Raw genomic sequence first — 26,481 nt, 5'->3', positions numbered from 1 at the left:
AGTAGAACCTGATGATGTCATTATATTACATAGGGTACTGCAAAATACGAACCCTCCAAATGCAAGAAAAAAAACATCAAAAATAAATCTACATGGTGCACACTTTACAGTCATGGCTAGCAGGGGGGCAGTCAGTTAATCAAAAGGAGTCCAACCTTGAAATACATTACAAACCTCAAACACCTGGTGTCTTAAGGATTGCTTCATGTAACTTTACGTCAGAGTTGTTGTCCCTCAACCCACCCTACAGCAAATTTATGAGGCTGGTTTAGGCAAGTTGCCAGAGCAATATGAGAGACTATTAACAAATGATCAAACAATGTCATCCAAAATACTCTGGACCTCAACAGATACATTTTCCAAAAGTTTTCCAGATGTCTTTACTTTAACATATGTGAAACCAGCACAAATTTAGCCATCAAGAGTTCTTTACATTTCTGGCAACTTCTGGACAAATTACACTGGTCTACAAAAAAAAATAAAAAAAAATATATATATATATATATATATATATATATATATATATATATATATATATATATATATATATATATATATATATATATACATATATATATATATATATATATATACATATATATATATATATATATATATATATATATATATATATATATATATATATATATATATATATATATAAATTTTCTGGCATGGACTTTAAGAACAGTTTTAGACTAATTTGAGGGTGCTGAATTCAAATCTGATCTTATAATTTCTCTATCACATCACGTTTTTGCCGCTATAGGTATATAGCCCATTGTCATGAATTCCATTATAAATATAAGTAGTGTATGAAAAGAGCCGGTTTATACGTTTCACGAAGGTAAATTTAGTTTTCATTAAAGGTACCGTCACACTCAGCGACACTGCAGCGATATAGACAACGAGCCGATCGCTGCAGCGTCGCTCTTTTGGTCACTGTAAAGATGTAAAACACAGCAGCTCCAGAACGATGCAGGAGCGATCCTGTGACGTAGCGGTGACTCATTTATCGTTCTCACAGGTCGTTAGCTCCATGTAAAACATTGCTGACATCGTTGCTTTTGCTGTCAAACACGACGATACACGCCGACCTGACGACCAAATAAAGTTCTGGACTTCTAGCTCCGACCAGCGGGATCCAGATCGCTGCTGCGTGTCAAACACAACGAGATCGCTAACCAGGACGCTGCAACGTCACGGATCGTTGTCGTTCTCATTGTAAAGTTGCTCAGTGAGAAGGTACCTTTAGTCTCCCAATAAATGTGAGAATATCTTTGTTTTCTTTGAACATGCATAATTCCCATTTGTTATGATAAGAAAGTAAACTAACAGTTTTCAACATAACAACAGTCGTGTGCAGGTACGGTTTTATTTATTGAAATTTTCAATGAATTTTGATATTTATTGTTTTATCCTGCTGTTTTTCTGTTTTTTGTTTGTGAATCAATACCTAAGGTGTGTGTGTGTGTGTGTGTGTGTGTGTGTGGGGGGGGGGGGGGGGGGGGGCAAAATTCAATGAACAACTCAGGTAGCTAACAACTTTTATCTTGTATTTCTCTGCAGGATGTTTTGCTGATCTAACAATGGCCTCTACATCTTGCAGAAGACAGTGCTCAAATGTTCCAAATATTTTTTGTTACATCTGTGGAAACTACTCTGAAGACTCAGAGGCGCAACATTACTGACTTTGTTAAGAGGGTGTATTTTGCGTACTTCAAAGTAAAACTTGGAGACCAAGACAAGCATTGGGCTCCTCACAAAGTGTGCAAAACCTGTATTGAGAGCTTGAGATCATGGTCTCAAGGAAAGAATGCTAAACTTCAGTTTGGAGTTCCTATGGTTTGGAGAGAACCAAGCACTCATTTAGAGGACTGCTATTTCTGCCTTGTCGATGTAAAAGGTTTCAATAAGAAAAACAAGCAATATTTGCAATACCCGAGTATCCCTTCAGCTATTCGACCAGTTGCTCATAGTGAAGACATACCTGTTCCAAAATTTACTGCGCTTCCAGAAAACGTTGACACAGAACTCTCCTCACATTGTTATACTGATTAAGAAGACAGTCCAGATACTTTTCAGCCATGTGATGAAGATTGTGACAAACCAATCCTGTTTACTCAGTCTGCTTTGAATGATCTGGTTAGAGATCTTTATCTACCAAAAGAGTCTGCTGAACTATTGGCTTCAAGACTACAAGAGAATCGAATGTTGAAACCCGGTACAAGTGTCTCATTTTATCTTAACAGGGAAGCAGAACTGCGTAAGTACTTCCATTCAGATGGCCAGCTTGTCTATTGTACTGATGTTGAAGGGCTACTTCTCTTTATGGGACTTCCAGCATATGATTCGAGGGATTGGAGGCTTTTTATTGATAGTTCCAAAAGAAGTTTAAAATGTGTTCTGTTACACAATGGAAATAAGTATGGCTCTGTACCAATAGGTCATTCTGAAAAACTTAAAGAAGAATATAAAAACATCAAGATTGTTCTAGAGAGGTTACAATATAATGTTCATGAGTGGTTAATTTGTGTTGATTTGAAAATGGTTAACTTTCTTTTGGGTCTGCAAGGAGGGTACACAAAACACCCTTGTTTTCTGTGCTACTGGGACAGTAGAGCTACAGCAGAGCATTGGGTGAAAACTGAATGGCCTCAGCGACAGAGTTTGGCATCTGGCGATAAGAATGTCATCCATGATCCTCTAGTGGATAGGAAGGACATTGTCTTTCCTCCCTTACACATAAAACTTGGATTGATGAAGCAGTTCGTCAAAGCTCTCAATCACAGTGGAAAATGCTTTAACTATATATGCTCAACTTTTCCTGGTCTTAGTGAAGAGAAGAAAAAGGCTGGAATATTTGATGGACCTCAAATAAGAACACTTATGAGAGACCCAAATTTTATCACATCAATGAATGAGACAGAAGAAAGAGCTTGGAATGCATTTTGTAATGTGGTGCAGAATTTTCTAGGGAATAAGAAAGCAGACAACTATGAAGAGATTGTGGAAGAGCTACTAATGAGTCTGCGACATCTTGGATGTAGAATGAGTATCAAGGCTCACTATTTACACAGCCATTTGGACTTTTTTCCAGAGAACCTTGGGGATGTGAGCGAGGAACAAGGGGAGCGTTTTCATCAGGACATTAAAACAATAGAAGAACGGTATAGAGGCCGGTGGGACTCACATATGATGGCTGACTATTGCTGGAGCTTGATGAGAGACAACCCAGAAGCTGTACATCACAGATCAGCCAAGAAAAGAAAGTTCAAATAACTGCCATTTGTCATTCATCTGTGTGCCATACATGTGTTTTTATATTTTGTAGTTTAATTCTGTAAGAATATTTGATTTGCTGTACATAAACTTTGTAATCTTTGTTATTCCTTGATTAAAAATATACAAAATGTAGTACCGAAAATCATGTGTTTTTATCATAAAACATTAGACAGGAGTAATTTTCATCAAAAATTGAAAATATCTCGAAATCCTGATGTGATAGCCAAAAACGGAGTTCATATTTGTAATCAGCAGCCAAAATTGACTTAAATTATGTTTTAAAACCTTTTGCCAGAAAAATTGCGGTGACCAGTGTTATCAGTGTGGAGGACTTTGAAATCCCCATATTCAGTAGATTAAAGTCAACCAAACCTGCTGATTTCAGGAATATCAGACAACTAGGTAATATGGATGTTCAATTGACAGATATTGGGGAGCTAAGGATCGAAGCGTTTGGAAATGAACTGCCTGATGCATTAGTCTAGTGGGAAAATAAGCAGATTGGCCAAGTTATCTAATGTGTAAGGCCAGCCTTAGTTTGGTCTTATAGAAGGACATAAAATGTTGCATTTATGGAGATCTATCCATGGCATGGTCAAGATGCCATGTTGTATTGTAGGGTGACTTCTAGTCCCTGGCCAACTGCAATGTGATGAGTTTAGGTTATATGGGCATCAGATCACTTGCTTTATCCTGTAATGTGCCTTGCACTTTTAAGTTCGATGTGCATTAGGTCATTTAGCTCGTCTCATCATGTGCCATGTCCTTTATTTTAATTAATTTATTTATTTAAAAAAAAAAAGTTTTACATATCTTTCCATAGCCTTTTAGGAACAGAAGGCATCACATCAGTAGGATTGTTTTGTGTCCATTGATCTGGTTTTCAATGCTGTTGTGACATCTGTAAAATGTAACACATGACATGTTAGTACTGCTCATCCAAATATTATAAAACAACAGAAAACAAACATAACTTATGGGAGAAGAGAAGGTGAAGTGTGCAGGTGGGTAACCTGAAGGCTCCTCCGCATAACTAATTGTGGCCCATCTCATCCATGAATCTGCTTGAATAGAATTTCTGGCAAACGCTCAACTCCAATTTCCAATATTTAATTATTCCAATTTTTGAGGGGATAAGAGCAAATGTTATGTTGGTTACTTCTAATCCCCTTAGGCAATTTTTTATTGTTCAACCCCGTTCTACATATTCTATGCCTCTAAAATCCACAACTAATGTCATGTAAGGGAAATATCACATGCATAATATACCACCAAATCATTTCATTTTTTTTTACTTACAACCAGTAATTATAGTAAATATTGCAAAAATTGGCAAACAGTCATTACTCTACACATTGCTGAAGAAGAGACACACAACAATCATAATAATGCATTGTCAGTATACGACTGCAATAGTGAGCAAATCACTAAATATTGCAGGGTGCTGTTTGGAGATACTAATAATCTGTATAAAGTTATTATGAAGAACTACATAGTTCTTGATAAAATAATCCTTCAAGGGAAGATCATGTAATATTTATCTCTGACTCTCTGAGAATAATAGGATTGAGCATATTAAATTTAACATGTCTGATCCTTTGTTTACAAGGAAAATAAGCTTCTGCCAAGGGTGTGTGGCAGTGGCCTATTAACTTCTCCCTCTTTAAGACAGACATGCACTCACCGAAGTGTGGAGCTTGTCCATCCCTTCTAAAAGTCAGGCTGAACTTCAATAGTTAAGCAAAAAAAACAATTGAGGTTGGGTTTAAGTTGGCATACATGCAGCACATAAACACATGTTCACATTGGCCAATAAACAGAAAAAACCTACAAGAAACAAAATGATCATAAACCCTGCTGTAAATGTTTTTTGTGTTTTCTCTTTGTATTTTTGCATTTTGTGCGTGTCGGGATGTGGCCTCCCTTCCTTGAGCTGGACATTACATTTAAATAGCTTCCCATGGCTGGTGTCCACAGCTCGGGACCAGGTCCTTTATCTGCCCTTATACACATTGAGGTCAATTCTGACACATGGTAAGGTTTTTAATATTTTAAAGTGTAGGACCATCCCGAACAAGGTCACCTTGCCCCTGGTGGGATGGCTTTTATGCTATTTTGATCAAGAACGGTGTTTCATAAGAACCCTGTGTTATTTAAATGCACTTTTGCTTTTTACTTATTTAGTTACATCAGCCTTTGTGATCAGTTTGTTTCTTGTAGGTTTTGTTCGACTAGTTAAAACGAAAAATTAAAAAAAAATGTATGCTGATTTATCAATCCTCTAATGGGTTTTAAAAATGCAGACTAAGTTCCCCTCCAGACTCCTTGTTTTCTTTATCAGTAGGAACAGCTCGTGAACACCACACACAATCTGTATTGGTCTCTGCTGCAGCCATTGACTAGCTGCAGTAGTCACCAAAGATGAGCAAATCAGCTTGAGGCAAATTAAATTTGCTTCAAATTTTCCAAAGAGATGAGATATTTTTTAAGGAATTTTTTTTGTGACTCCCTTTGAGTGAATTCTGAAAAATGGTGGCCCACCATAGAATTGTTTATCTGTAGAAGGATGAAAAAATGGGTGGTAAAATTAATCTTTCCTCACCCCTGTCCAGCACCACAAGTCCCTGTCCAATTAATCATGCTAATAACCTCTTCACCACGGTCCGCTATTTCAGCATCTCTACTGGAAGTTTCAAAATCCCAAGGACACAACGTGCATTACCCTGAGGTGATGCCTGGGGCAATGAACATTATGATGTCAGAATGTGCATCGTGATGTCAGAGGGCTATTTGATTTGCATCTAATAAATCTGATCCATATCAAATTTTCTGACCAACTTGAATAGAGCTTCCAATTTTGAATTTCAGCAGATTCACTCACCACTAGTCATAAGAGGAAACAAGAAGATCAGTGGGGTCAGTGTTATGGAGGAGTCATAGATGAGGAAATAAACAATGGAGCCTAACAGAAACATACAGATTTTTTTTTTTTCATCAGCATTGGCTAAAGTTTCCACTTTGTCACCCATGGAACTTCACCTCCTCCAGAAATATTACTATAGTGATCATATTTAGAAGAATATATGTACTGGTTTGACTTTCATAGAATTTATGTTTCACTACTTCTACATCATCTTATTTACCTGTTTTTTCAAGAAGAGAACTTCCTTCATCGTTCTTATCATCATCCTTTTTCTCATGTTCTTCCACTGCATCTTTTCTCACTTCATCATCCCAATCACCTGAGAATAACAGTAAATGTAATACTTGACAATTTTTTAGAAACATTTCCAGAGAACTGGTTGTCACAGGAGCAAGTAATATGTAGATTGGGGTGTGAGAGAGGCTACCGATGTGACATCTGTTGGCCACTTGTAGGCCTCATGCAGGTTCGTTAGGCTTTGGACACCTGTCCTATTAATTAAAATAAATTACATGCATGACCCTCTGCATACCTGTCCCACTACCACAGCAAATCCTCCATACAGCTCTTCTATCTCTTGTCTTGTATCTTTCTCCTAGTTAGGTCTTCCATGTACTACGCCCCATGTCATCATATGGGCCATAATGCAAGTCATTGATAAGCTTTGCTTCTCAAGTGACAGCATGGGGTCTAGTGAATGGAAGAACAAAACAAGTAAGACAGAAGAGCCAATTGCTGGATTTTGTCCTTTTGAATACAGGGTAGTTTGGGGAGAATCCTGCTGCAGACAGTTATCTTTTTCTATTTTGTGCAATTTTTTTAGTATATTGTAAAGTCTACTCAAGTAATACAGAGGGGTTCTGAGCAACAACCCTCTCTAAAAAGTCCATATACCTGAGATGCGTATATCTCTCAATATTTGATTTGAGAAGATTTGCTCAATTCAAAGTGGAAATTTGGTTTGCACTTTTTATCTCTCCTTAGCAATCCGTGTACTTTTCCATCTGCCACCGCCAATCCTCCAAACCGCTCTTCTTTTTTCTGCTTTTTATCATCCACCCAGTTGGATCTTTCTTTCACTAGGCCATTCAACATCACGTGGGCTGTGTTGCACAGCGAACATCACAGATGGACAAGACGCGATGATGGCATGTGACTAAATGAATGAAAGACCCAACAGCTGGAAAGATGAAAGTAGATAGAAGAGTTGATCAGTGAATCGGCAGTGGGACAGGTACAGTGAGGGACTAAAAGATGTTAGCATATGATTGAATTTAACTCCTTACCATCAAGCCACATTTCTACTGGATTTGCCCAAAGTGAATTGCAAAAAATTCAGATTTGGGTGAATCGAATTGATTCTCTCATCTCTAGAGACAGATCCTTTTAACCTGAATATACTAGCATTTAGATTTCTCTTACCTAAATATTGACTAAATGTTGCGTTATTTTATTTACATTTCTATATAAGGGATTAGTGCCCTCTTTCTCAAAAAGAGCTTGAAATCCCCTGCATAGACTTTGTGACGGATCATACAGGGGAAGGGGTGTGTCAACTTCACTCATCTGGAGAGGGGAGAGAATGACCCAGCAGGGATCGGCTCTCTGGTACCACCACTTACCCCAGGTCAGTCAGGGAACTGCACTGAGGGCAAATAGTCACCAGAAAGGCTTCCCTTATAGGTATGAGTTATTTAGGTGTTCCCAGTGAGGGGGGATATATATCACCAGTCCAGGCTATATATATACAAAAGACCAGTATACAAGCATACAGTCAGGAGTGTAGTACAAGGGTAGGGTACAGATAGATTACAATTACCGTATTATGTAGCATGTGACCACAGGGAGTCACAGATGGATCACAGGTTGAAATCTTTGTTATGTAATTCCCTGGCCATGTCAGATAACGGGCCTCCTTCCAGTAGAAAAACTAAGTACAAAATGAGAAGCTGCCTACTATCCCCTAGGCTGCTCTCTCTCACATGCTGCACCAACCCATGGGCTGTGCAGCCTCTCTCCTTCCATGTCTGAGTGCATGGTTTTGAGGCCAGAACCGTGGATGCCCATAACTTTCCGCCCGATGCTCTAAATGGGACAGCGGCAGTGCCACTGGGTTCTGCTGGATTTTATCTGTGCAGGGAGACCAAATATGGCTACTGTATTTAATTCCTGGAAGCTATGCTTTATAACTCAATAACGCAGAGTTCTAGAGGTGGCTGCATGATATGGGCTTGTGGGGAAGGACCTTAAGTTCCTCCAGAAACATCAATGACATTTTTTATGAAAATGTAATCTACTTGTTTGATCTTTGCTGGATTCCCCATGGCCACTGCTCTCTCATTTACTTGGCAACATTGTCTTACTTGTGTCTTGGAAATTCATTTCTCTATTTTCATCTTTATTCCAATGTTCATCCTCCATCTTATGTTTCTTCACTTCATTTTCTTTCTTGCCTGTAGTCCACACCCTGTGTATTCCTGTGAATTTCAATAAATTGCCATTATTTATTTAAAATTATTTCCAATATTTAAATAGAATGTGTCACTGAATTTTTAAAAATAAACAAAGTACCTCCTCTAATTGCCTATGCCCCACTTATTCTGGAACAGCTTTTCTTTTACTTCTGTGCCTCTCCTTTTCCAAATTATGCCCCGGGTATTAATGAAGCAAATTTTCTCTTCAACTAACCGGGCATATACCACAGTACTATTCTGTGGCATGGCCATGTTGTGATTGGCCAGCTTCAAGGGAGAAAAAGAAAACACCCAGAAAAGTTTTTTAGTACATGCCTATTTAGTTGAAAGGTAAATTTGCATCATCATTACATGGTGGCATAACTTTGTAACAGATGGACACAGAAGAAAAAATAAAACTGTTCCAGAATTAGCTGAGCAGTGGCAATTAGAGGAGGTATTCACTTTAAATATAAAAAATCCAGAGAAATTTCCCTTTAAGAGACACTTTTGTATTTGGAGTATAGATCATATAAGGTACATATAGTTGATGCAGGCACATCCTTCCCATAAGACATAGTAAACAGTCTTGTGTCTCCAAAACAAGATCTGTCACACAAAACAGCAGAAATCCTGCAATAAGTATGAAATACATTGTTTGAAATTCTTAGGTACCTTTATAACACTGTACGATGTTGCTTTAATCTGTTCACTTTGGGGGCATTTAAAATATCTGAATAAATAAGAAATTTATACATACAGGTGCTGGATCATGTGTTTACAAAGACTGCTTGGATCTCACAGACTTCAACTTCTACTATCTGGTGGCTGACAGGTTCCCTGCACTTTGAGACGCGCATTGGACATGCTATGGTGAGCTACAGTTTTCCTCGCTCTTTGACTCTTTATTTTACCCATAGACATAACATTTTTCAGAAAATATTAATTCCTTTTACTGACCTTTACATGGCTTCCAATAGATATTGCCCCATCATCTGGTTTATAATTTATAATCATCTGTTTATTAACATTCAGTGCATGCTTTCTCCTATCGCTTTCCACTGTTCTCTCTGGAATGCACGGTCTGTGTGTAAAAAGCTAACTTACATTCACGATCTTTTCCTCTCTAATTCCCTTAACCTTCTGGCTATTACAGAAACCTGGATCCAGCGCACTCAGACACCCCCACCACTGCTGCTCTCTCGTTTGGTGGGCCGAAATTTTCACATACCACCAGACCTGAGAACAGACAGGGTGGAGGTGTTGGTTTGCTCCTTTCATCACAATGTGCTTTCCAGGACATCCCCCCGGTTCCCTCACTTACATTTCCTTCCTTTAAAATCCACGCCGTCCGACTCTTTAAGCCCTTCTCCTTGCGGGTGGCGGTTGTTTATCGCCCTCCAGGCTCCTCCAGCCTGTTTCTAGACCACTTTGCCACCTGGCTTACTCACTTTCTATCCTGTGACATCCCCACCCTCATCATGGGAGACTTTAACATCCCCATCAATGATCCCCTCTCCCAATCCCCTCTGCCTCTCATTTTCTTTCTCCAACTTCTTCATTTGGCCTCTCACAGTTCACTAATTCTCCTAAGCATGAGGACAGGAATACTCTGGACCTGGTTTTCTCCTGTCCCGGATCGCTGCACGACTTTACTAACTCCCCTCTCCTGCTCTCGGACCACAACCTTCTTTCCTTCTCTGTCAAGAATTATCTCCTCACCCAGCACACCCCCACTTACCACACTTATCGGAATACAAGTACCATTAATACCCAGCAGCTTATGGACAACCTCCACACATCTTTAGCCCCCATCTCCTCCCTCTCCTGTCCAGACTTAGCATTGTCACACTTCAATATTACACTGAAGAATGCCCAAGATGAAGCAGCACCTTCTACACGCAGAAAGACCCTACACAGACAACGGCAGCCCTGGCACACTATGCAAACACTCTTTCTTCAGCGTTGCTCAAGGTGTGTAGAGCGGCAGTGGAGAAAATCTCTTAGCAGAAGACTTCATCCACTATAAGTTCATGCTCAAAACCTATAACTCTGCCCTTTCTCTGGCCAAACAATCCTACTTCACCACCCTCATCACCTCACTATCCAACAACCCAAAACTTTTTGAAACCTTAAACTCCCTCCTGAAACCTAAAGTACAGACCCCCATCACCAATCTCAGTGGTGAGGATCTGGCCACTTATTTCCTAGAAAAAAATCAACCATATCAGGATATCTCAGCCCAATCTCCACAGTGCCTGGATCCCCTTCCCTGCCGCACCTCAAGCTCACTAGACATCTTTGAGCCTGTTTCAGAAGAAGAAGTTTCCAAGCTCCTCACTTCTGCTCAGCCTACAACCTGCAACAGTGACCCCATTCCTTCACCTCTCCTGCAGCCTCTCTCACCAGTGGTCACCACTCACCTGACTAAAATATTTAACCTCTCTCTTTCTTCAGGTATCTTCCCCTCCTCATTTAAACATGCCATCATTACCACTTTACTTAAAAAGCCATCCCTGGACCAGAACTGCACTGCTAACTACAGACCTGTCTCTAACCTTTCCTTCATCTCTAAACTCCTGGAACACTTGTTCCACTCCCGTCTAGTCCGCTATCTCTCGGATAACTCTCTTCTCGACCCCTTCCGCTCTTTACACTCCACTGAAACTGCCCTCACTAAAGTCTCTAATGATCTAATAACAGCTAAATCCAAAGGTCATTGCTCTCTGCTGATTCTCCTGGATCTATCTGCCGCATTTGACACTGTGGATCACCAGCTCCTTCTCACTATGCTCCGCTCCATAGGCCTCAAGGACACAGCCCTCTTCTGGCTCTCCTCCTACCTCTCTGACAGCTCCTTCACTGTATCTTTTGCCGGCTCCTCTTCCTCTCCTCGTCCCCTTACTATCGGGGTTCCGCAGGGCTCACTCCTAGGCCCCCTCCATTTCTCTCTATACACTGCCCTTATTGGACAAACAATCAGCAGATTTGGGTTCCAGTATCATCTCTATGCTGACGACACCCAATTATACACTTCTTCCCCTGACATCACCCCTACCATAATTCAGAATACCAAGGATTGTCTGTCTGCTGTCTCTAACATCATGTCCTCCCTCTATCTGAAACTAAATCTCTCCAAAACTGAACTACTTGTGTTTCTCCCTTCTACTAACCTCACTCTACCCAACATCGAAATTACCCTGGAGGGTTCGACCATAACTCCCAAGCAGCATGCCCGCTGTCTTGGGGTCATATTCGACACTGAACTTTACTTTACTCCCTATATCCAATCACTCACTCGCCCCTGTCACCTGCATCTTAAAAACATCTCCAGAATCCGACCTTTTCTCACCTTTGAAACTGCTAAGACTCTTACTGTCGCTCTTATTCATTCTCGTCAGGACTACTGCAACTCTCTTCTGATCGGTCTCCCTCTTACCAAACTTTCTCCTCTCCAATCCATCTTGAATGCGGCAGCCAGGGTCATATTTCTGTCCAGCCGCTTCACCGATGCCTCCATCTTGGCCAGTCTTTACACTGGCTACCCATTCGCTACAGGGTCCAGTATAAACTCATCTCTCTCACCCACAAAGCTCTCCACAGATCTGCACCACCTTATATCTCCTCTCTCATCTCTGTCTATCGCCCTACACGTGCCCTCCGTTCTACAAATGACCTAAGACTAACATCCCCCATAATCCGAACCTCGCACCTCCCTCTCCAAGACTTCTCTCGTGCTGCGCCAGCTCTCTGGAATGCACTTCCCCAGACGATCAGACTGATACCTAGCCCCGACCTATTCAAGCACGCTTTGAAAACCCATCTCTTCAAACAAGCCTACCACATCAACTACTAAGTAAACTAACTTTGCCCTGTTCCCTCCTTCCAAATATTACTATGAATCTGCACCTTACTATTCATCTGTCTCCACACCCTCCATGCACATGATAACTGCACTTGATACTTGACTATTGCACTTAAACACACGGGCTGATGACCGGATCATGCAGCTTTATATGAAAATCCCTATTTATTATAATTGCCAGACCTGAAATAACAAGCACTTTTCACCTATTGTGTCCCCCCCCCCCATTTCCTTGTAGACTGTAAGCTTGCGAGCAGGGACCTCACCCCTAATGTCAGTTTAAATTGTCTTAACTTGTACTGAATTTATTGTCTGTACATGTCCCCCGCTTAATTGTGAAGTGCTGCGGAATATGTTGGCACTATAGAAATAAAAATTATTATTATTATTATTATTATTATTGTCATAATGAAGTCTTACCTATTTCTGGAACAGGATGCTTTAAGTTATCTTCATTCTGGTGTTCATCTTTCCTCTTATGTTCCTTCATCTTGTTTTCATCCTCTTCTTCTTGTCCCTTATCTTGGTCATCTGGGAATGATAAACCCATAGAAATCAATGCACTCAGAGTGATTTGATCAGCAGTAGTTTGTGGGGTCACCAAATACAAGTGTCTATTCCTCCTATTGTGCCCCCACCGGGAATATGAAATATTACACTGTAATCATTACATCACTGAACTGTTTTTCTAATACATGAATGTGTTGGATCCTTTGGGATGAAGATGCTTTATTTAGACCCTTTGTATGAATGTCTTTCGAAAGATATCACCTCTCTATTAAACGGATGCTTAGTTTAAAAATGTGCTATCCAAATGTAGCAAAATAAAAAAAATCATACTGACCTGCTGGACAATTGCTACTACGGTCTACTGCTGATGTCCCTCACTGATCTTATGACTTTCTCTTCAGGCAGGAAAGGAGTCTCAGGTGACTAAATCAGTTTCCACTGATTGGCTGCAGTGGTCACCACCTGTGTGAGCTTGAAGAATTAGTCTCCAAGCTTTTTCATGATGTTGGCTGGAATGTGATCACTGCTTCCAATCAGTGTCTGCTGATTTTCTTCAGTGTTCAACTGATGTCTGAGCCGACCACCTACAGGACTCTGAGTAGTTCTGGTCAATCCTCTGTTCTACTTAGACTCTTGCTGCTTCTTCATTCTGCTGCTGATATCTCACTGATCTCATGGCTTTCTCTTCTGGCAAGGAAGCCTTCAGGTGACTAAATCAGTCAATCAGTGGCACTAACTGAATAAAGTGGTCTTGACCTGTCTGAGCTTGAAGAAACAGTTTCCAAGCACTTGGAGATAGAATGTGTCCACTGAAGCCAATCAGTGGCTGTTGATCGACTACAGTGGTCACCTGACATTTGAGCTGACTCCCTAATGGACTCTCAATGCTCTTCTGTTCTGTTGCCACTGTCACCCACAGGTCCCCTACCTTCCAACAGAATACACCAACAGCAGTAATGAGAAGGTGCAGGGATATGGTAAGTGAATAAGTGTTGTTGTTTTTTTAACCACCATTGGTCTCTTTTTAAACTAAATAAAAGTAATACCGAATCAGTACTTTCAAGAGTATTAAACAACTTGTTCATGGCAAGAGACAGGGTTGAGTGCCGCCATTCTGGCACTTTTAGATTTTTGTGCAGTGCTTAATATTAAGGAATTCTGCAGAATTGATTTCACAGTTCAAAGGTTCAGCTTCTTGCTGGCTGGAAGGCCATAAAGTGTATCTATTGGTTCCTTATCGTCCATGTCAATCCCCTAAAGCTATGGCATAGTTATCGGTATCATGTGGCCTGCAAGGGCGTAGCGCCCACGTTTCTCCTTGATTGACTGCACATGGAGGACTCAGGCTGAAGAAAATGATTCTTTGTGCTCAGTCATTTTCTCCAGTCCCATTCTTCCATGATGGCTAACTGAAGTCGCCGGTATTGTGTGGCCTGCAAGGGTATAGCGCTCTCCGTTTCTCCTCGACTTGCTGCACATAGAGGACTCAGGCAGGAGCAAATGATTCCTTGTGCTCAGTCATTTTCTCAAGCCTCAGTGTTCGGTGAACAGTCAACTGAGGAGAAGATTTATTTCTTCTCATGTCACAGCCCTGCTTCGGCAGCTCATGGGCTACAGTTTGTCATTTGAGATACAGATCTCAGCAGATGTGTTTTCTCTGACTAATGGCATGCAACTAGGATGTACTGCAGTTTGAGCTACATGACAAGGGGCGTTTATTTTTCACATTTTTGGAGAACCCATTTAATAACCAATCAACTTTGAAATTCTCCAATAACAATTGTCATCACTGGATACATTTATATTATTACTCAAAGCGCATCTCTACATCAAACTTCATACCAAATTAACATACGTATTCCCTTGACTACTGCGCTATGAGCTCATTGTAATAAAAGTGAAATACAGATGTTTTGCTTGAACATTATATGGGTAACTCTAACTACTGTGTTATCATCCAGTTCATAATGTTTTCTTACCTATGTACTGAGCAGAATCTCTCAAATATTCTTCATTCTTGTTTTTATAGTTGTCATCTTCCTCCACTGACTTTTTCATTTGGCTTATTTTTACTTCATCTTTTTGGTTATCTGTGAACAGAAGTTGATTAGACCCAACAAAATTGTTGCACCTCAACTAATTGTTTTGCAAATCTATGAAATATGATGCTCAAGATGCTACAACTGTCTCCTACCATATTAGTCAACAGTAGTAGCTATTAAAGGGAATCTATAACCAGGTTTTTGTCACCCCATTTGACAGCAGCATGATGAAGGGGCAGAGACCCCCATTTCAGCGATGCTTAGCTTAGTTTACTGGTTGCAGCAGTTGTGATACAATCAGTTTTATCAGTAGCACATCTAGCGGTGCTTGAATGCTGAGCTGTGTATAACTCCGCCCACACCACTGATTGGCTGCTTCCTACCAATCAGTGCTGATAGATTCCTTTAATTTATATGATCCGTCAGACCACATCAAATTGTTATAGCTTTTGACACCATACCCTTGGCACTCTTTATAAAGTTAATGACTTATGTAGAGACACATAGGACAGGATAGGAGCTATGAACCCACAATAGTAGAATTTTAATAGTCTCTGGGTAAAGTTGGTATGTTTTTATTTTTGATGCACTGACATAGAAATAAGGAAGTTAGAAGGACGGAAGGAGCAGAGCGTGCAGACTATGGATTGAATAAGCTTTTGGCATCCAGGGCAGAGGTTTTAGAACATACCCCACCGTCTTTTCTTTGTAAACATGAGCATTAGATGAGTCTTGACCCCTTTTCCACTATTTTAAATTATGAATTTTAGCTCGCCTAATAATGCCCTCAGCAATGTCCTACTTTGCCTTCTCCTCATCCTTGCACTGTTCTGCACGTATAGTAGCTGCAATTACACTATTGCCTCAAAGGACAACGCTGCTTTAGCTAAAGCATGTAGTAAAAACACCAAGAAAAAGGCTGAGATGCTTTCCTGCCCAGGCTTCAAAACAAATGCACTAACAGGGCGCAGTGGACACAATTAAAGGTGGTGGCTATACAGGTGCATCTCTGCCTTTTTCTTGGTGTTTTTATTACAGATTTTTGAAGGATTTTCAAGTCCTCTTTTTGTGGTTTCGATTTAACCAAAGCATGGCATGAACATTTAGTGGCCTGATGAGTACAATTGATCTTGCGATTTGGTCAAACATCCTGGGGACACATTATTCTCCTCTAGAGATAGGTTTACCTTGCTCAGATGTGTTCGATGATCTGTTAGAAAATTTGAAGCACCATACCAAAATTGCCGCCACCACAAGAACCACCACAGGAAGCATCACCCTTATGACTATGGATGTAGTGTTTGACTTCACTTCTGTCATGAGAAAAAAAAAACAACAACAACAACAGACTTAAATTCATACTACAGAATGTAATGAAGGAACCACAATATATCGATCACGTATCCCGTAATGGTTTACTTGTATTAAGCCATTTAATGGAAGAAATAAGTGGTACTTCTTAAATAGAAACAGATGAAAAAGTTGTAAGTATGAGCAGGATTTTATCGGTAGTAAGTTTATATATTCCCACTTTGCTATAAAAATGCAGATCTGTTGAAATCCAGATCCCCTTCCACCACATCTGGGGGTTCTCTCTAATATTTAGCATTTGCATTTCAGCCATTTTATCATAAATAATTGCAGTCATAATGACACATAAAAGTGCAACCGCGGTGTTATACAGCACAGTCAGCCATAGAGTTTCCATATATTGTCAACCACATAGCCCTAGCCCTATACACTACCACCCTCAAGGCCCTCATACCATCATCCAAAGAAGCTTATAAACTACTGGCTACCGACCTCCATAAGCTGCCACCCTCAATGCCGTCATACACTACTAGCTATAAAGCCGCATAGACTGCTAGTCTCAGTGCCTTCACTCACTGGTAGTCATACAGTTCCCATTCATTGCCATCCTCAAGGTCTTCCAACCATATTCATAGCCAGTCACAGAGCCCCATACAGTACAAGCCAATCCCCTAATACATTGCCAGCCACCGGACACCCCTACACACAGATGCAGATGCCGGCCATTGAGTCGTTACACACGGGTTACTTTCAAGGCACCTAAAAATTTAATGTTACAGGGGCTTCATGTATTGTTAGTGAAAGAGCCCCATATGCTGCTATTCAGAGAGCCCCCATATTGCCCCCATTCTGGCCTTCTCATGCTCCTCATATACTGTCAGTCACATTTCCCCAAACACTGTCAGCCAGGCTAAGAGTCCACATATTTCAACACATACTGACCCCATATGCTGCCATTCCCTAACCCCTTCAACAGGGGCAGTTGTAGGGTCTTCATGCACTATCAGGCACAGAGCCCCTAATACCATCAATGCAATGACAAAATACTGTCAGTCATAAATGCCATACACTGCCGGCCTACCCTTGTAGTCCCTAGGTACTGACATCTGCAAGGCTCTCATACCCACAGGGTCCCCATACAGTGTGAGACACAGGGTCTCAATACATTGCCAGCCATAGAATCTTACACTGTCGTTTCTACCAGTGTTTATTGAAAGCTATTAATTTCACTAACATCCAACCTACTTATGGGTCGGCATATTATATTAGTTAGGTTTCTTTATCTGGAACTCTCAGTGATCACTGGTTTAAAAACCAGACCGTTTAATAAGATTTCTAGACCCTACCTGAACAATACTTTACATGGACAGTGGCATTCTTGTGGTCGGCCGGGTTTTGGACTTTGCACATGAATTCCATGTCCTGGTGATCCAGTGTTATCCGGATTGTATTTACAGTCTCATTTATATTCTGATACTCAGAGTCATTGTATCTGTATTTCCAGTTGTAAAAAAAAACATCTGTATTTGGTGGGATGGAACAATTCAGAGTAACATAGCACTGCTCCCCAATTCTCTCCACTTCACTTTCGATTTTTGGAGTGGGAACAGGATCTGTAACAAAAAACAAGTATAATTGATTTGCAGTATATAGTTTAACAGGTTCTTTCAAATGGACAGACTCTATAAGGGAACCCCACATGTAATATTACAGATCTAGACATCAAGTTTATCGTATGCATTAATTCTTGCTAACGTAAAGAGGCTAATAGGTGTGACCCACTAAGGATTATCGAAGCGTGTTTGTTAATTTAGCACTTATATCCTGAGTTCCCAGAGATATTGAATTGCTCTTAGCAATCCTAACACATGCAGACCGGCCTATCAGAAGTCCACTAGAAGATCAAAGGTTCCTCACTTAAGCCAAGGCTTTGGGCCACAACGGTATCTATGTCCAGAAAGAGACAAAGCCATCCACACTTGATTGCAAAGCTGGTCAAGTAGTTGGTTATTGGTAATCTGAAAGGCTTTGTTAAATGATCACTTGTGTTTCTTCTAGGAGACCAGAAATTCACTGGAATACAAGCCCAAAGGTTCCTCATGTAAGCCATGGCTCCAAGGCCGCAACAGGGTAATACAAGGTCCAGAAATAGACAAAGTAATTTACACCTCGCTGGAAAGCTGATCACATACATGGTTATTGAGTGCCTGAAGATCTACATCTTATTATCCCATAGCTTTGCTTGTAAGTGTTGAAAGTCCATAGATCTGAAACCCTATGATGTCTTGTAGTATCATCAGTGCTATTCACTATAGGTGACTATTCTGTCTATAAGTAGGAGGCCCTCAATTTTTTTCCACCTAATGGGAAAAGCAGGGAGAGGTGGCACCTCTTGTGCATGACTCTCTCTATTCTACGGGAAATACAGAAACATCCTAGAAAGCTTGGTCATCTTTTTTTGAAAGGTTCAAAAGAATGGATTGAAAGATGGCTATATCAATGAGTGGTAATAAATGGTTGCACATCCCATTGGAAAAGTGTTTCAAATAGGGTATCACAAGACTCTGTCCTGGTCTCAGTGTTGTTCAACATTTTTATAAATGATCTAGATAAGGGAACTGAAGGTAAACTAATTAAATTTGCAGACAATGCAAAGCTAGGAGTGATATCTAAAGGTACCGTTACTGTAAAGCAAATAACCTATACCCTTAGGGTACCGTCACACAGTACCATTTTGATCGCTACGACGGCACGATCCATGACGTCGCAGCGATCGTATGATTATCGCTCCAGCGTCGTAGACTGCGGTCACACGTTGCAATCACGGCGCTGGAGCGATGCCGAAGTCCCCGGGTAACCAGGGTAAACATCGGGTTACTAAGCGCAGGGCCGCGCTTAGTAACCCGATGTTTACCCTGGTTACCAGCGTAAACGTAAAAAAAACAAACAGTACATACTCACATTCCGGTGTCTGTCCTCCGGCGTCTCAGCTTCTCTCCACTGTGTAAGCACAGCGGCCGGAAAGCAGAGCGGTGACGTCAGACGTCACCGCTGTGCTCGCTTTCTGGCTGGCCGGCGCTCACAGTGCAGAGAAGCTGAGACGCCGGAGGACAGACACCGGAATGTGAGTATGTACTGTTTGTTTTTTTTACTTTTACGCTGGTAACCACGGTAAACATCGGGTTACTAAGCGCGGCCCTGCGCTTAGTTACCCGATGTTTACCCTGGTTACAAGCGAACACATCGCTGGATCGCTGTCACACACAACGATCCAGCGATGTCAGCGGGAGATCCAGCGACGAAAGAAAGTTCCATACGATCTGCTACGACGTACGATTCTCAGCAGGATCCCTGATCGCTGCTGCGTGTCAGACACAGCGATATCGTATGGATATCGCTGGAACGTCACGGATCGTACGGTCGTAGCGATCAAAGTGTGACTGTGTGACGGTACCCTTAGTTTATAACGTAGATAAAAACATGTACCTTTATTTAGAATTTAGCTAAAAAACCATGAGACAACTACAACAGATATACACATAAAATACACAACAATGCTCTCTAGCAAAGCCCTATATGGGGTACTGCATGACCACTATGGTTCCTTCTTAGCCTCAATTGACGTTGAGGCCTTGTACAGTAACATCCCACACCACTTGGGTCTTGAAGCTGTTGGTAACTTCCTGAGATCTAGAGCAGTTCATCACACGGCCCATAATTTTTTCGTCCTGGACCTCTTGAGATTTACACTTACCAAAAATTTTTTTTTTTATGTTTGACAGGAAGTACTTCCACCAGCTCAAGGGCACTGCGATGGGGAGTCCCTGTGCCCCATCGTATGCTAACTTGTTCCTGGGCTGGTGGGAGGAAACCATAGTCTTTACTGATACCTGCAAATGGTGGCATCGTCTAGTGCTAATCTGGTATAGATTTATATACGATGTCTTCGTCATCTGGCAGGGCACTAAACAAGAATTCATGGATTTTGTCCAGGAACTAAATACAAATGATATAGGCATGAAGTTCACTTCTGAAATTAATGATAAAACATTACCGTTCTTGGACTTGCTTATTCAGAAGAATGATGACGGGAGTTTAAAGACACAGATATACCGTAAACCCACCAGTACTAACAGTTTACTCAGGTGGGATAGCCATCATCCACGAGCATTGAAACGTGGCATACCCAAGGGTCAATTCATGAGGCTGAGAAGGAACTGCTCTGATGTGGCTACATACGTTGAGCAGTCAGATGATATGAAGAAGAGATTTTTAGAGAAGGGATACCCAAGAGGTGTGAGTGAAGCATCCTATAAGCATGCATTTTTACAGGACAGAAGCACTCTTTTACAACCACGATTGAGACTGTCCACAAACAATTCTGATTTGATGAGAATCATCGGCACCTTTGACAGTCAAAATGAGAGAGTGAGAAAAGTCCTGTCAAAATATTGGGACATTCTAACCTCGGATCCCGACCTGGCAAACTGTATAGGCCCTAGGCCTTTGATCACTTATAGAAAGGGGAGGTCTTTGAGAGACAATCTAGTGCACAGCCACTTTAAGAGATCAGTGGCTGGTGGCACATGGCTTGACCGGAGGACATGTGGTTTCTTCAGGTGCGGGGGCTGCGTAAACTGCAAGTATATGAAGCCCGGAAAATTTGTCATAAGCTCTTCTACGGGCGTAAAATACTACATCCGGGATTTCACAAACTGCAAGACCAGTGGTGTAATCTATATGGCCACGTGCTGTTGTCCAAAAGATTACGTTGGGAAAACAAAGAGGGAATTCAGGAGGCGCGTAGGAGAACATATCGGGGACATCAAGCATAAGCGTGATACACCAATAGCTAGGCATATGAATGATGTTCACTGTGGCAACACAAATGAAATTTTTTTCAGTATCATCGAGGCATACAAACCGAATTTGAGAGGTGGGGACTTTGATAGACTCCTCCTGCAGAAGGAATGTGCATAGATTTATCGTGTTGATTGTTCAGCCCCACGGGGTCTAAATGAATATATTTCATATGCATGCTTTTTATAACCGGTTACATTCTTTCCTCTTAGGGCGTCTGTCTTTAGAACTAACTAAATGGGTACCGACATTGGAGATTTGTTGCTAGCCATGCCACCATTAAATTCCTGTTTATGGAATTATGCAGCATTTATCTGCATTTATATGAGATATCACGGTATATTATTTATCTGATGTGGTTTTAAATGTATACTATCTTTTATATACATGTGGGCTTGTCAATTCTGCAATATACTAGTATCATACAGGTATAAGGGGGGCTATATGTGTGCTATGGTTCATTACATATGAGATTCCAAGGACGTATAAAATATTCTACACTATTCTGTTGGGTAACTCAGTAATTCATCTTCATCTGTGTTTTTACTATGCCTGTGTGTTTTTTGTTTTTTATTTATCTATTATTAAACAACAGCAGTTATGCATAGCATTAATGAACGGGTTTGTCCAGTGAAATATGTTGCCTTTATAATATGCAGCAATTAGCAGGCAAATGCATCCCGTCCTGATAGAATAAATGTGTAATAGCTCTCTATCTAGCTATGATATGAGATGCTCTATACTACTGAGTGTGAGATATTTTTTGATGAAAAGTCCCTGTGCGCGGTGTGCATACATTAAGCAGTTTTGGCTACGGCATCATGGCTGCTAGCCATCGTGCTCTACTGCACAGGAGATCGGTGACATGCGCTGTTCCATAGTACATGCATATTGTTGATCGGTCTAGAGCGTGAGTGCCTGGGTTTCCGGACATGCGCAGACATAGGCGTTCCGGCTGACATGCACGCTAGCATCAGCAATTGTGCTCTAGGGCACAGTAGTTTTCTGACATGCGCAGTTCTAAAATTTATGTATACTGGAGATTGGACTGCAGCGTAAGGGACTGGACTTCCGGACATGCGCAGTTACATGCGGTCCGGCTGACACGCACGCCAGTGTCCAGCATCATCCAGCGGCATTAGGGAGATGAAAAGGAGCGGTCGCTTTTTATACCGGTCATTTCCCACAGTACATAGAAATAGTAAGTGTGTCCTTAACTATGTAGTGACATTACCGTAGTGAGTGGATGCCCATGGTGTTTGGAATATTAATGATAGGGCTGGGACGGCTTCACTAACATGGCGGCTTTTGAGTCTAGCTCTAGTGCCTGGCCACATAAGCCCGCCTCTCAGTGTATAACAATCTACACATGTATATAAGCAGTTTGGCTTTGATTCCATGCAGCATCTGCATATCTGGGCCTCCTGATGAGCCTTTCGGCGAAACGCGTTGAGGTGTTCAGCTCATCAATATGATAAGTATCGGCTCTTATCCTCTGTTATGAGATATGACGTTTATTTATCGGTTATATCTCAATTCCCTGTTTATTGACCTGTGGAATTATGTTCCTGCCTACCCTGTCTAATGAGATAACTTACACCCCAAACTATACTCCATATTGTGTTTTTCCATGTTGGATAGAGTATTAGTACATCCATAGGGTCATTTCAGGGTCAGCCATCGGTGAGTGGGGGCGCCATATCCGCTGCACAGTAGGGTGCCAACCTCCACAGCCAGGCAGGACATCTCTGGACAGGGTACAGAGGTAGCGAGTGGTTGTTTTTTTGCACGAGCATATTTTTGATTTTTGCACCTGTGTTTTTAGTCCGTGTCTCTCACCCTGCCACATGCAGCCCTGCCAAGGGTAGAATAAAAATCCCACATTCATACAGTTGTGGCCAAAAGTATTGACACCCCTGCAATTCTGTCAGATAATACTCAGTTTCTTCCTGAAAATGATTGCAAACACAAATTCTTTGGTATTATTATCTTCATTTAATTTGTCTTAAAAGAAAAAACACAAAAAGAATTGTCCTAAAGCCAAATTGGATATAATTCCACACCAAACATAAAAAAGGGGGTGGACAAAAGTATTGGCACTGTTCGAAAACTCATGTGATGCTTCTCTAATTTGTGTAATTAACAGCACCTGTAACTTACCTGTGGCACCTAACAGGTGTTGGCAATAACTAAATCACACTTGCAGCCAGTTGACATGGATTAAAGTTGACTCAACCTCTGTCCTGTGTCTTTGTGTGTACCACATTGAGCATGGAGAAAAGAAAGACCACCAAAGAACTGTCTGAGGACTTGAGAAACCAAATTGTGAAGAAGCATGAGCAATCTCAAGGCTACAAAGACCTGAATGTTACTGTGTCTACCGTGCGCAGTGTCATCAAGAAGTTTAAAGCCCATGGCACTGTGGCTAACATCCCTAGATGTGGACGGAAAAGAAAAATTGACAAGAGATTTCAACGCAAGATTGTGCGGATGTTGGATAAAGAACCTCGACTAACATCCAAACAAGTTCAAGCTGCCCTGCAGTCCGAGGGTACAACAGTGTCAACCCGTACTATCCGTCGGCATCTGAATGAAAAGGGACTGTATGGTAGGAGACCCAGAAAGACCCCACTTCTTACCCCGAGACATAAAAAAGCCAGGCTGGAGTTTGCCAAAACTTACCTGAAAAAGCCTAAAACGTTTTGGAAGAATGTTCTCTGGTCAGATGAGACAAAAGTAGAGCTTTTTGGGCAAAGGCATCAAAATAGAGTTTACAGGAGAAAAAAGAGGCATCCAAAGAAAAGAACACGGTCCCTACAGTCAAACATGGCAGAGGTTCCCTGATGTTTTGGGGTTGCTTTGCTGCCTCTGGCACTGGACTTCTTGCATTATGAAGTCTGAAGACTACCAACAAATTTAGCATAATGTAGGGCCCAGTGTGAGAAAGCTGGGTCTCCCTCAGGGGTCATGGGTCTTCCAGCAGGACAATGACCCAAAACACACTTCAAAAAGCACTAGAAAATGGTTTGAGAGAAAGCACTGGAGACTTCTAAGGTGGCCAGCAATGAGTCCAGACCTGAATCCCATAGAACACCTGTGGAGAGATCTAAAAATGGCAGTTTGGAGAAGGCACCCTTCAAATATCAGGGACCTGGAGCAGTTTGCCAAAGAAGAATGGTCTAAAATTCCAGCAGAGCATTGTAAGAAACTCATTGATGGTTACCGGAAGTGGTTGGTCGCAGTTATTTTGGCTAAAGGTTGTGCAACCAAGTAGTAGGCTGAGGGTGCCAATACTTTTGTCTGGCCCATTTTTGGAGTTTTGTGTGAAATGATCAATGTTTTGCTTTTTGCTTCATTCTCTTTTGTGTTTTTTCATTTAAGACAAATTAAATGAAGATAATAATGCCAATGAATTTGTGTTTGCAATCATTTTCAGGAAGAAACTGAGTATTGTCTGACAGAATTGCACGGGTGTCAATATTTTTGGCCACAACTGTATATATCTACCATCTATCTATGCTGTCTGTATAACAATCTTCCTGTCAGGTACCTATGATAGCGTGTATGGTACACTTTCTGCATAGGGCGCAGGTAAGGAGCAACAGGGTCAGCCGCCGACGAGTGGGGGCGCCAGTCTCGTATTTGTGTTTAGGGTGCCAACCTCCGCTGTCAGGTAGTGGTCATGCAGTACCCCATATAGGGCTTTGCTAGAGAGCACGGTTGTGTATTTTATGTGTATATCTGTTGTAGTTGTCTCATGGTTTTTTAGCTAAATTCTAAATAAAGGTACATGTTTTTATCTACGTTATAAACTAAGGGTATAGGTTATTTGCTTTACAGAGACTTGATTATTAACCTAAGCTGTAGCATCAGCACTTGTTTTCTAAAGGTACCGTTACACTAAACGACTTACCAACGATCACGAACAGCGATGCTATCGTTGGTAAGTCGTTGTGTGGTCGCTGGGGAGCTGTCACACAGACAGCTCTCTCCAGCGACCAACGATCAGGGGAACGACTTCGGCATCGTTGAAACTGTCTTCAACGATGCCGAAGTCCCCCTGCAGCACCCGGGTAACCAGGGTAAACATCGGGTTACTAAACGCAGGGCCGCGCTTAGTAACCCGATATTTACCCTGGTTACCATTAAGTAAAAAAAAAAACACTACATACTCACCTTCTGATGGCTGTCACGTCCCCCGCCGGCGGCTTCCCTGCACTGAATGTGTCAGCGCCGGCCAGCCGTAAAGCAGAGCACAGCAGTGACGTCACCGCTGTGCTCTGCTTTACGGCCGGCCGGCGCTGACACATTCAGTGCAGGTTAGCCGCCGGCGGAGGACGTGACAGCCATCAGAAGGTGAGTATGTAGTGTTTTTTTTTTTACTTTTACAATGGTAACCAGGGTAAATATCGGGTTACTAAGCGTGGCCCTGCGCTTAGTAACCCGATATTTACCCTGGTTAGAAGTGAACACATCGCTGGATCGGTGTCACACACACTGATCCAGCGATGACAGCGGGTGATCAGCGACGAAATAAAGTTCTGGACTTCTAGCTCCGACCAACGATATCACAGCGGGATCCAGATCACTGCTGCGTGTCAAACACAACGAGATCGCTATCCAGGACGCTGCAACATCACGGATCGTCGTCGTTCTCGCTGCAAAGTCGCTTAGTGTGAAGGTACTTTTACTCTAGTGAAGACAGAGGAAGGATTCAGAAGGATCTAGATAAGCTTAAACAATGGGCAGCAACTAATAGAATGGTATTTAACAGGGAAAAATTCAGGATTCTACATCTGGGGAAGACAAACAAAAATTACAACTCCAGAATGGGAGGAATAGATCTAAGGAACAGCATGTGTGAAAAAGGCTTGGATAAACTAATAGATCACAGATTGAGTCAGTGTGATGCAGCAGCAAAAAGGGCAATGAATTTGGGATGAATTAAGAAAAGCATAAAGTCTAGATCACATGAAGTAATTATCTCCCTCTACTCCTCCTTGGTCAGACCTCATCTGGAATACTGTGTCTAGCTCTTGTCACCACATTTTAAAACAGACACTGAAAAACTGGAGCAAGCTCAGAGAAGAGCTACCAGAATGGTAAACGGACTGCAAAGTATATCCTACGAGGAACGGTTATAGGATCTCAGAATATTTAGCATGCAAAAAAGAAGGCTAAGAGGAGACTTATTACTATACCTATAAATTCATAGGAAGCAGATGCCAAGTA

General features: G+C 41.5%; 1 protein-coding gene across 1 annotated transcript in view; it reads right to left on the bottom strand.

Annotated features, from left to right (window-relative positions):
- Positions 1 to 646: 646 nt before the first annotated feature.
- The window catches only part of LOC143769872 (uncharacterized), a 39,565-nt gene continuing 13,730 nt past the window's right edge, over positions 647 to 26,481 (bottom strand). The window contains exons 4-10 of the mRNA XM_077258894.1: positions 17,736 to 18,002; positions 16,266 to 16,391; positions 15,016 to 15,126; positions 12,947 to 13,057; positions 8,572 to 8,685; positions 6,429 to 6,527; positions 647 to 4,186 (exon numbers count right to left, since the gene is read on the bottom strand). Of these exons, the coding sequence (XP_077115009.1) occupies positions 4,134 to 4,186; positions 6,429 to 6,527; positions 8,572 to 8,685; positions 12,947 to 13,057; positions 15,016 to 15,126; positions 16,266 to 16,391; positions 17,736 to 18,002 (881 nt within the window). The 3' untranslated portion in view covers positions 647 to 4,133. The remainder of the gene's footprint in view (positions 4,187 to 6,428; positions 6,528 to 8,571; positions 8,686 to 12,946; positions 13,058 to 15,015; positions 15,127 to 16,265; positions 16,392 to 17,735; positions 18,003 to 26,481) is intronic.

Source organism: Ranitomeya variabilis, chromosome 1 (assembly GCF_051348905.1).
Source record: "Ranitomeya variabilis isolate aRanVar5 chromosome 1, aRanVar5.hap1, whole genome shotgun sequence".
NCBI lineage: Eukaryota > Metazoa > Chordata > Amphibia > Anura > Dendrobatidae > Ranitomeya > Ranitomeya variabilis.
Note: the sequence above shows the minus strand (reverse complement) of the source record. Positions and strands in the feature narration are given on the sequence as shown.